The sequence below is a fragment of the Lygodium microphyllum genome, chromosome 8 (assembly GCF_053477565.2).
Source record: "Lygodium microphyllum isolate KBCC chromosome 8, Lygodium_microphyllum_v1.1.10, whole genome shotgun sequence".
Taxonomy (NCBI): domain Eukaryota; kingdom Viridiplantae; phylum Streptophyta; class Polypodiopsida; order Schizaeales; family Lygodiaceae; genus Lygodium; species Lygodium microphyllum.
This window is the reverse complement of record NC_141142.1, coordinates 28,801,227-28,813,017: the sequence shown is the minus strand read 5'-3', so window position 1 is coordinate 28,813,017 and position 11,791 is coordinate 28,801,227. Positions and strand designations below refer to the sequence as shown.

The window sequence follows — 11,791 nt, the reverse complement described above, 5'->3', positions numbered from 1 at the left end:
TTAAATCAACTTAGGAAGGAAGCATTTGAAGAAGGATCTAACCCCAATACCTATAAACCAACAGAACTGCCAGAATAGTAATGGGTTATATATGTATGTCATTGTTACCACCAATCATTACATACATCCACCATGCTTGTGTAGAAAGCATAAGCATGATTTTGCATCCTCTTCTAGGTGGGTTTTCACCCACTTTTGCATTCCCTACCTGAAACTGAAGTAATCATTTAAAAGCGCATGTGAACAGTTCCCCCAAAAAAAATAGAAAAGAAAACCTGAATGGGAAACAAAGTAAAGAGAAAGAGAGAATTGCACTTCACCTCCATTTTAACAGACTTGAGGAGTTTCATCTTCTAAATAAGTTCGCATTTCCAACTCTTTTGAATGACCCATTAATCAAAATGGACCTGTGGAGCTAGCCATCTTTTTGTTGAAAAGTAGTCTTTAAGAGTGTACTTGCAGTATGCTTCCTTTGGTAGCATTTTAACTTTCAAGGTTCGAACATTATAGGAAACTGCATTTCACCTCCCTCTTGATATAGACTAACCAAGGTGAGTTTTTATGATGCATTGTTTAACAGATTGCAACCACCATTCTACCTTAGAGACTTAAAAGCACTCCTTCAAGACAATAGCTGGTGCACAAGCATCACATATTAAACTCATTAATATGGAGAATATTTCAGTGTGTATTTACGAAGCCAATCTTCTCCTTTCTCCTCATAGTCAGCCTTTGTAAAAGAGTATTTCTCAAAAAGTGGAGAATTGGCATACATAGCAGCACCACGCCAAGCATCCAACAGTGGATCACATGCTCTCACAACTCTTATGGGTGAACCTTGGGGTCTGATCTTCCTCAACTCTGCCAGAAGCCTCCTATCCAACCCTTCAAATAGAGTATTGCCTCCAGTCAATAGAATGGTTGCTTCTGCCACTTGCTGGCTCCAGTCACTGGGCAACCTCCTCATGGAAACGCTCACTGCCTCATCTATTCCAACCTGATAAAGCCCAATCAGATGCGGCTGGAAAAGGATCTCTGGGCATCGAAACCTCTCCACACCAAGTGTGATACGGAAATCCTCTGCTGTCAGTGGACGAAATTGCGGTGTTTCAGAAGGTGGTTGTTGGCCAGATTTTGCAACTAGTGCGGGGTTAAAGGAAGGATCCAGCTCCTGGAATTCGCACAGAAAGCTATTAATAGAACTGAAAATATAAAGAACATAATCACTAGCAGCAGTCACAATACTAAATTTATCATGTGATATTAAGCTTTATCACTTTTTATCATTCTAGGTTCTCTGGCAGGGCATGGTTTGTTGACATGTGTTGCACAAGTGTGATGGTGTGCAAGACATGAGAGAAACATACAACATTAGCACAGCATGTCTGGAACAAAAATGAAAATCATAAGACTTTTCAAGAATCTCAACAGACCAAAACACATTATATGTATGCATAAACGTAAGCACATGCACACAATCCCTATACAAATGGCACAGAGAACCAATTTGTATCCAAACTACACACACATTGTGGCCTGTCCCCACACACATGTTGTGTGGTATGGCAGCTAATACATTCCACATACAGAACATCAGATAATGAGAAATATATTTGTATGGCAAATGCTTTCTAAGAATATTTTGTAGTGAAGATGTAGAGTATTAAATGTAGTCAAAACAGGATGGTGCCACATCAGCAAATGGCTTGCAAGAGCAGTCACCTGCAATGATGTAGGCAGCTGTTTGGTTGGCTGTCTTAGAAGAGGTGACAAGTTTATATCACTGGAATGTGGAAAAATTGCTGCTCACTTCCTCTCACCTCTGGCTAGCTGGATTATCTTGTTTGTCTAAAATCCTGTATCAGTGTTTATGTATGCTGCTTGATTGTGCATGGCTGAAGTGGCGACAGCAAGCATGAAGGAACCCTATTGGTATTATACTCATTCTCATGCTTTCTATTATGGATTTTATATTCCCTTGCCTGTTCATGAGTTCTATCTGAGAACCTCTCGATGGTGGAAGGAGAAGTAAGAACCCCCTCTCCTCAAAATGTTGATGTAGATGGTGGGAAAGGAGAAGCACCTAAAGAAGAAGAGTGAACTGCATCTCCATCTGAAAGCTTGTGAAATGAATGGCCTTAAAAGGTGCCTCAAGAAAGGTAAAAACTCGGCCTCAAGAGGGGCTGTCAAAAGTGGTTGCAACTTTATGATGTGGTTTCTAGCATTTTCAGCCAATCAACAAGCATTTATTGCAAGCCAACCTATCATATCTTTCATGTTCACTGTTCATTGTGTTCATACATGTGCCTTCCTCATTAAATCCACTTCTGTTGTACACTCTCACATGGTGTCAGATTTTCAGCTCTTGATTGATCTTTGGTCTGTTTTGAGGTGTGCCAAAACCTACATTTTGCAGTCGCTGCATCGAACTGACTTCGCAATGTGGTGATCATGCGTATCTCCTTTTGATTTGGTGTTGAATGACGTGGTTAGATGCACTTGTAATTAGCAACACGTGCAGGTTATGTGTTTGCATTTGTGTTGCCAGCTAACCAACTGACCAGGTGATGACTACCGCTTAGTTGTGTTGGCTGCTTGGACAGCTGATGGTGTTTTGTTAACGACAGCTGCTTTGACCTTCTGCTAGATGTGCTGAGCATGTTGGACTTCTTTGTTGTGCTCTCCTTGCTTGACCTTGACCTGGGCTTGCCATTGTTGCAAATCATGCATGTTGATTTTTAAAGTGTCCATTCGTGTGGAGTCTTCTTTTGAAAACTGTTTGTGCAAGTTGACTTCTGTTTTGATGCTCAGCTTGTTAACTTTGGGTTTGCTCACCTACATTCTACACTTGACACCAGCATTTTGCACTTAAGAGAGGGTCTTCTATGTTTGTTTCAATGCAACACTAAACTCTATTCACAATAGATCTTCATTTCCATGCTTAAGAGAAGGTCTTCCGTGTTTGATATAGTGCTGAGACTAAACTCTATTCATAATTGATCCTTGTTGACAAGGTACTTGGCATTTTTCTTTCTTTTTGAATTGTGACTTACTAAACTATTGAACTCTTTTAACTTTTGATCAGGCTCGCTGATCACTCACATGCCCCATGTATCTCTCTCTAAGTTTCTCGTTTCTATCTTCAGTTCTCTCTCTGATGGCATTCAATAATTCTTATGGCTAGAGAGAGGGGTGACAAGAAGGGGACATGCCTGCAAGAAGGAACTTTGTGGGAGGAGGCAAAGGGCAAGGGTGACATGGCTTCTTCATCCTCATTCAATCCCAACTCTGATTCTAGTTGGGCAGCCAAGTGTTGTGAAAATGGAATTCGTCTTCTATCCCTACTGATTATGTCACTCCTCCTGAGTTCTCAAGCCAGAGAGGAACTATGTGAAACATCTCCCCTAGGATCCAACCTACATATGAGACATGACACATGCTGTACCCATGACAAAGGACACAAGGGGAATGGACATCAGACTCGCCTCCCAGCCATAAAGCCAAACGGGCTCACCCCAACCATGGGCAAGGTTGTCCACGTCCGACAGACAGGTCAACCCGTCCAACCCATCCTGTCCCCTCTGCTGTGTCCGGTCCTGTCTGGTCCATTCCATGTGACCCGTCCAACTGCACCCCGTGACCGTTACGCCACATGCGGGTCCCAACTCCCATAAGCTTGAGCCTTGCAGCCAATAAAGTTATAAACAGTCACTTCTTTGACCATTTTCAGGCCCGTTTTTCTTTTCTTTCTTACCTTTCTTTTCTTCTTTTCTTTCTTACCTTTCCTTTTCTTCTTTTCTTTCTTGAATCTTCTCTATTCTTTTTTTCTTTCTCTCTATTCTTTTCTTTCTTTCTCACAAAGACTCCAGAAAAGATTAAAGATTAAAGTTTTAAACTAACAAGTTTAAAAACTCTCTCTCCTTTCCTCTCCCTCTCTCATGATTCAAATTTCATCCATCTCTCTCTCTCTCATATACACACAATGGATTATGGCACAATGCAACTATCCTCTCCCATGGATGATGGGCCACCATTCAAATTTCAGAATTTGAAATGTGTGTGTGTGTGTGTGTGTGTGTGTGAAGACACACATGACAAGGAGCTCGACACATGGGCAACAATAGTGAAACAAGCACGAGCCGAGGTGGCCGAGAACTCCAAGTGGATTGAAGTAGCGAAGAAGGCACCAACAAAGGAGGAATTTGTGAATGCAGCATTGGAGGTGGAGAAAAGGAGAAAACTTGGAGCGTTCCACATCCGGGTGGTCGGATGGACAGAGGGAGACAACCCCCTGGCAGACACCAAGAAGATATGTGAAAAGCTGGGAGTTGAGGACCCCACAATAGTGGAGAACGCATGGCGCGTAGGGAAAGACCTCACCAAAAGCCGACCTCTCATCCTCAAATTTGCCAACCTGGAATCCCAACGAGTCTTCCTCTCTAAAAGGGCAGCGCTAAAGGGGGAAAAGGTCTATCTGGAAGATGACCTCACACCCGCACAGGTGGCACACAGTAAGGACTCCATGCCACAAATCCTGGAAGCACGCAATGTGGGGAAATGGGCAGTATACCGAGACGGTCGCGGGTCATCATCACAGATAAACGCCAATGATGGGGACGCGGCCTATGAGGCCCACCTGAGGTTTATAGTATGGAACTGCAACGGAGCTACGAAGATAGACGCATGACTATTCCAAGAGACCTTCACCAACAAGGATATCATCCTATACACAGAAACCCACCAAAGCCCGAGCACACACCTACCCAAAGTGAGGGGATACGGATGGGAGACGGCATGCCACCCTAGAGCCCGAACAAAAGGAGAGACCCGAGGGTTAGGAGGAGTTGCAGTGCTGTACACCGAGGAGTTACAACCCATGGTGCAAGTCATGCGGAAAGATGAGGAGGCCCTGTTTATGTGGATCCGGATACACATAGATCGCCCTCGAGACATCTACATGGCGGTGTGCTACTTCCCCCCAACACACTCCCCATACGCGCCACAGAAGGGGGAGTCACCATACCTACGACTATACGAGGACATCATGCACTACTCCAACTTGGGGGATGTCATGTCGGCCGGAGACTTCAATGCCCGCACAGCACAGAGACAGACTCCCTTCTTCGAGAGCGAAGACCACATATACAAAGAGATAGCATCAGAGGAGATAGGGCTCAACCGTACATCAGAAGATATAGCTGAATGCACCAAAGTATGGCGAGCACCTATTGGCACTAAGGGGTGCCGGATTATTCATCCTCAACGGGCTGGACAGATGGCCGAGCTCGGATGCCCTCACATGCTTCCCACATAAGCATGTGGCTAATTGCAACAAACGAGGGGCACCAAGAGCACCTACACAAAAACTGGAAGCAAGCATAGTGGACTACATACTCGGGCCCCTATCACTTATCCCTGACATCTAGTCCTTCAGAATATCACCCTGCCCGCTCACAGTGGCCGCCGACCATGCCTACCTGCAATTTAACATCACCTATAGACATGACCCAACCCCCCCCCCCCCCAGCAAGCAACCTCCCAAGATTCCCCAGGTACCACTTCACCAAGTTAACTGCGAGTGCTTATTCCAACCACCTCTATTAGAGCCTGCAAGAAATGAACCCCTTCTTACCCTTGGAGGAGATCACAGCACAATTGGCCTTCCAAGAGCCCTGTATGGAGGTATGGAAGGCATTCCAAGAGCCCTGTGCTCAAACACCCATTACCTCCCCGAACACATGGCATGCATATGCAACCTCATTGTACCAAATACCCAAGAAACTCCCACTGCCCCCCGACTACCAGGGAGTAGACCCGAGTCATCTACATTCTTTAGAACAGAGCAGGTTTGGGAAGCCATTGACAGACTACAGAATGGCCGAGCCCAGGACCATGAAGGCTTAGCAGCAGGGCACTTGACCCATGCTCGGGACATACTTGCATCCCTTCTAGCCCACATATTCAACAGAGCCTTATGTGAGGGCTCCTTGCCAGCTAGTCGCCCAACACCATAATACCTATCCTAAAGGCTGGATATCCCATGGTCCCCACGAATTACCGAACAATCATCGTTGGCCATGTACTCGCCAAGCTCTATGGATCCATCCTAGACCTTGAGTTGAGCAAGTGGGCGGAGCAACACCAGCACCGGGCGACTGGACAAGCAGGGTTCAGGAGGGGGTACTCCACTCTTGACCATATCCTCACACTTAGAGCCATTATAGAGGGGGGCAAGGCACACAGGAAGCAAGTATACTGCTGCTTTGTGGATTTCCGCAAGGCCTTCGACAAAGTACCACGAGCCAGGCTCCTGCAAAGACTACAAGAACTCGATGTCCCGCCCAAAATGTGTTGGGGGATACTGGCACTATATGAATCGGTTACGGGCCGAGTTCGAACACTAGGGGGGTTGTCAAAGGAGATAACCAACACCATTGGAGTTAAACAGGGATGCCCACTCTCACCTACTTTATTTGGTCTCTACATTGATGAGATATCAAAGTACATGGATAGATTGGGAGGGGAGGAATCTAGCCTAGGAGGGATACTGATACCCATCTTATTTCTCATCTCTAGCACACCCGAAGGGCTACAACGCCAATGGAAGGCACTACGGGCCTTCTACCAAGATAAAGACCTCACCATGAACCTGGGGAAGACCAAGGTCATGGTGTTCAGCACTTCAACCCAATGGATTCGACGATCAATACCTCCCTTCACATACGGCGGAGAAACCGTTGAAGTGGTCCAAAGATATATCTATCTGGGGGTTACATTTTCAGGACCAAGATTCACTTTGAGAAAGGCAACAGAAGATAGATTGACACGAGGCTATGCAACCCTCGGATCCATGGAAAACCAATGCACCAGCATACAATTCCAAGAGCCCTGTACAAAGCTCTATTTGACACTCTAGTAACACCAGCACTCTTGTATGGGGATCCCATATGGGGATCCAGTCTCTACCACACGAGGAGGGCCACACAAGACCAGCCACTGCCTCAGAAGGAGGCCACCTATGAGGGATGGGAGTAGATGGAGAGACCCTTGGTACTTATGATCTCACGGATGATCCGGAGCAAGCCCTCAGTGCCACACGAGATCATTAGAGCAGAGATGGGAGCACCGCCTATCGTATTTGAGGCCCTCTTCCAAACAGTGGCCTTCTTGCACCGACTATGGGACTTGCCCCGGCATTGGTACCCTAGACTTGCGCTAGAGTCGTCCAAACAACTAGCACTGCAAAGGGACATTGAATGCTGGTATGCCCAAACAGAGACCTGGCTACGGCTACATGGCCCACACATGGACCACCCCCCCCCCCCAACTACAATACAACCTAGATTGCCCCCACCTGGAGCTCAGCCGAGAGGAGGTGAACCGTATCATCAAAATGGACATCATTCAGCTACACATGGCCAAGACATGGGTGACTCCTACAGAAGACCTAGGGACAAAGAAAGCTTTCTACCGGGAACACTTCCTGCACATATCTTCGGACGGCTTCATTACCCGCCCAAGCTACATGGACACACTTGTCCCATGGAGTCAGAAGCGCCATCGGACAGGTCCGTACATCTTCACACCAGCTACAGGTCGAGACAGGTAGATACGAGGCCCACCCCCTCCCCCTAGAAGATCGGATCTGCCAAATCTGCCAGCTTGAGCCGAAGACAAAAGAACACTACATATGTAGGTGCCCAGCGTACTACGAGATCCGGGGACGCTTCCACTACCTGTTCAGAGAAGATTCGAGCCACCCTCCAAAAAGATGGATTTCAAGGACCAGAGATGCATTGGGCTCTTCCTACTGGAAATACGGCGCCACAGAGACTATCTCCTCCGAACCTTGGAGCAGAGACAGGGAGCCACCCAACGCCTGCTCATAGCATTCTACCGAGAGCCAACTACCATCCCCACCCCTGAGCCCCCACCAACCCCACTGACCTCCCGGCCGCAGGGGACCACCCTAGCCATAGCCACAGCAAGAAGTAAAGCCCGACGCCCACACCCAACCGGCCCCCGCCCCTGCAGGAGGCACATGTCGAGGATACAAGGAATACTACGCCACCACCAGAGGGCCTTGCCCCGCCGATTCAACCTCTCAATGTTAGATAAACCCATGCGCAACATTTTAGGATGACCAAGCTCCATGAGCAATTCCACACCATACTTGGAACACATATGAATTGTACCTAGCCTATATACCACCTTATACCTACTCAATTAGTTTATCATAGCATTAGATGGTAGCTTTACTTGGACCTAGAAAGTTTCCCAAGCATTTTGTATGTAGCGTTTTGGTCTCATAGGCCACCTTGGCCTTTCGTAGACATTAATATAACTTTCTTTCTTTCCCCCCAACCCTAAACCCCAAAGCACTCACCCTTTCTATAAAATCTCCCCTCCCCCACCATCTCATTCATCCTTTCAAGTTCTCCACCCCTCCTACTCCTTTCAAGCTCTCCATCCTTCCTACTCTCTTAAGCTCTCTCTTGGAGTCCTCCCTTAACCTCTCAACCCTTCCAACCTCCTCCTGCATCAAGCTATAGCCTCTCTCTACTCCCTCAAGCTCTCTACTCTTTCCACTCCTTTCTTCAATCATCTCACCCTCCGCCCGTGACCCTCTAGACTCTCTCTATACATCATCAATGGCACCCCCTCTCCATGAGACCTTTCGCTTGCATTGTGTCTACTTTGAACGAGTGAAGGAGAAATCCAACACTTGCAAGTGGCAATGCAAGTATTCCCCAAAGCTCCAAACCTCATTCGTCACTCGCCTTCTCATCCACCTTTGCAAATTAGGAGGGGAAGCCACACCATGCCTCAGTATTCCCGACAATGTCTATGAAGATTGTCGTCAGAAATACTTGCCATTGAAGCAATGCAAAGGCCTTTCAAGGGCAAGTGAGGAGGTGATCTCTCCCGATCATGAGGTCTCGGATGCAAAAGACGATCCCTCTCCAACTGTCTCGGTTTTCTCCGTTGGAGGGGCCTCTTCTATCCCATCTAGAAAAAGCCATTCGAGTGGTGCACCTATGCCCAAGAGACAAGCCACTCTTGTCCAAGCAACGAGGAAAGTTTCTAGTCCTCTCTCCTTTCTCAAGGAGAGGCAAAGGCAAGCGGAAATAGAGATTGCACGCACCATAATTGAGTGCAATCTCTCTTTCCATATTCTCAAAGTGGAATGATGGAAGCGGATGGTGAAAGCCATTGCCGCCGTTGGTCCATGCAAGGGATGGTATGGTGTCACGTACAATGACATGTGTATCAAGAAACTCGATGAGAAGAGAGAGAGGATTGATGAGTCCCTTGAGCCCATGCGTGCCAGTTGGGCGAAGTATGGATGCTCTATCCTATCCGATGGATGGAGTGACCGCAAAAAAAGGGGAATCATCAACATCCTCGTCTCTTGCCCACTTGGCACATACTTCCTACGAGTGGTGGATGTGAGCACAAGGAAAAAGAGAGCCATGGACTCGTTCATGTATCAGCACATACGACAAGCGATCATTGAGGTAATGCTTCTAAATCCATTATTTTGTAATCTCTTCTTTTAACCTCCCAAATTTATTCTAATTTCATCGTGTATAATCTTGTAGGTTGGGCCACAAAATGTGGTGTAAATTGTCGCGATCCAACTCAGCTTGACTGAGAGTTGATCTTATCATTAAATAAGACTATAGGGAGGGGGACCTTATACCCGTATAATGCCATTAAAAAGGAAAACCCCGATGCTAGAGTGGATGGAGTTATTACAGGCAAACTCAACCAAGTGGAGCCACATATCCCAACTGTGTTGTAATCCTCTAGTACCAAGCTCGAGGAGCTTGCTTCATGCCATAGAGGGCCTTCCACAACCTAAAAACATCGTCCTCCTTCCCTTGCACAAGAAAACTAGGAGGCTATGAGACATAAATTTCCTCCTCTAAGATACCATTGAGAAAGGCAAACTTTACGTCTATCTAAAAGACCAACCAATGGTGATATGCTGCAAGAGCCAAGATAGCTCAAATAGTAGATATCGAGTTGTAGGTGTGAAGGTCCCTGAGTAATCCAACCCTTTCCACTAGGCAAATCCCTTGGCAACAAGCCGAGCCTTATGCTTGTCCAAGGATCCATTTGCAAGGTACTCGGTCTTATAGATCCACTTCACACCAATCACCTTCGGATTCTTTAGACTCAACCAACTTTCAAGTCTAGATACGCTCGATAGAATCGAGCTCCTCCTACATAGCACAACACCAAATGTCCTGTGCAAGAGCCTCATCACTTGCAGTAGGCTCACAATCCTAAAGAGTCTAGGACATAAGGGTGTAGTTCATGTAGAGTAAACTATCCCGTTGGGCCTGTAATTTGGTAGATCTGCATGGGCCTAATGGGATAGCAAGAAAGTGTGAAACACCCAAGTCCTACATAAGTTTTCAATACCACCATGGAATGGTGATAGACTCATCCTGTTGCGAAGGAGAATGACTAGACTCCGATACCTGCAATGCACCTATCTAGAATAGGAAGTCCCCCTCACTAGGTAAGCATCAATCCTCCTCATTTGAAGAGGAAGGCTCCCCTTCTGAGGGCTCAACACCCCCATGAGAAACTTGAGGGGATGAGGATGGTGTAGGAATACTCAAAGATGAAGTAGTAGAAGAAAAAGGAGCCGCCAAAGGAGGAAGGGAAGCCGGGAGACAGAGAGAAGGAGGGGAAGGAGTCACTGACAATGGACTCCGAATAGGTAGCCTGGAAGGAAGGGGAGGGACACATGGTGGGGTGGGGAAGCAAGTCAATGACAAAGAACCACCTACAAAAGAACCATCAACAAGATCGTCGTCGAAGGCCGAAGCCAAATCAAAGATCACGTCCTTGCTCACCTCAATCTTTTTTTTTCTTCGGGTCATAGAGCCAATAGCCCTTCGTGGTGGTTCTGTAGCCCACAAGGATAAGCTTCTTTAACTTGGAGTCGAGTTTGCTCTCTCTCTTCTTCTTGTCCACATAAGCAAAAACTGATACATCCAAAGATCTGACAGAGGATGCAACAACTGTTCAAGAGGCTTCTATGGGAATGGTTCTTTGGACAAGTATTCAAGAGGGTGGGCTTTATATGCTCACAGCCCTTGAAGTGAGGACTTTCACAATACAGCTACAAGTGGGTATCAAAGAAAACCACCTACTTTCAAGAGACTACAAAGAAGTTCATAAAAAGCTGCACCTCTTACCGATTAGAACCCGCTCTCAAATGAGGCTTTACTGTTGTCAGGTCACGTCAAGAAGTGTACAGCTCTACACAACCACTATTTTGGTGTTGAAAATGTGCAATTGACACAAAAAGAGTGTGCATAGTGAGCCTACTAAAACAGATTGCAAAGGCTGGGACAATTTCGGCAGTTTGCACAGGACAGAGACCACCAAGTTTAGCATGGAATTGGTGCATACTAGGCACCAATTTCCAAACGTGGCATAAAGGCTAGGTGCAGTCAGATAACCGGTCAACCAGCAGGTCACACTTGACTAGAGCAATAATCTAAGGCAGCACTCTGAGCCTAAAAAGTAGATTGTGGAGGTGTAGACACGCATATGCCTCCACCTCTATCTTGCTCCATCATTATCAACATATCCAGGATGAATAGAAAACCAAGCATAGTGACAAGGTTGGGCAGTCACTATGTTGGGCAGGACACTGACCCAGGATGCCATCTCCAACCATTCTAGGTTGGAGGACTTATCCAAATTGGGTGGGACTCCCTTGACCCATTCCCAAAAGTCATCCCCAGGACAGCATATTTTGTAGGGG

The 11,791-nt window shown here is 46.5% G+C and overlaps 1 protein-coding gene and 1 pseudogene across 3 annotated transcripts in view; one reads left to right on the top strand and one right to left on the bottom strand.

Moving 5' to 3' along the window:
* Positions 1–637: 637 nt before the first annotated feature.
* The window catches only part of ARP5 (actin-related protein 5), a 63,269-nt gene continuing 52,115 nt past the window's right edge, over positions 638–11,791 (bottom strand). For all 3 annotated transcript variants that reach the window (XM_087682721.1, XM_087682722.1, XM_087682723.1), the window contains one exon: positions 638–1,171. In XM_087682721.1, the coding sequence (XP_087538847.1) occupies positions 665–1,171 (507 nt within the window). In that variant the 3' untranslated portion in view covers positions 638–664. The remainder of the gene's footprint in view (positions 1,172–11,791) is intronic.
* Positions 8,652–9,626, top strand: LOC148032098 (uncharacterized; annotated as a pseudogene).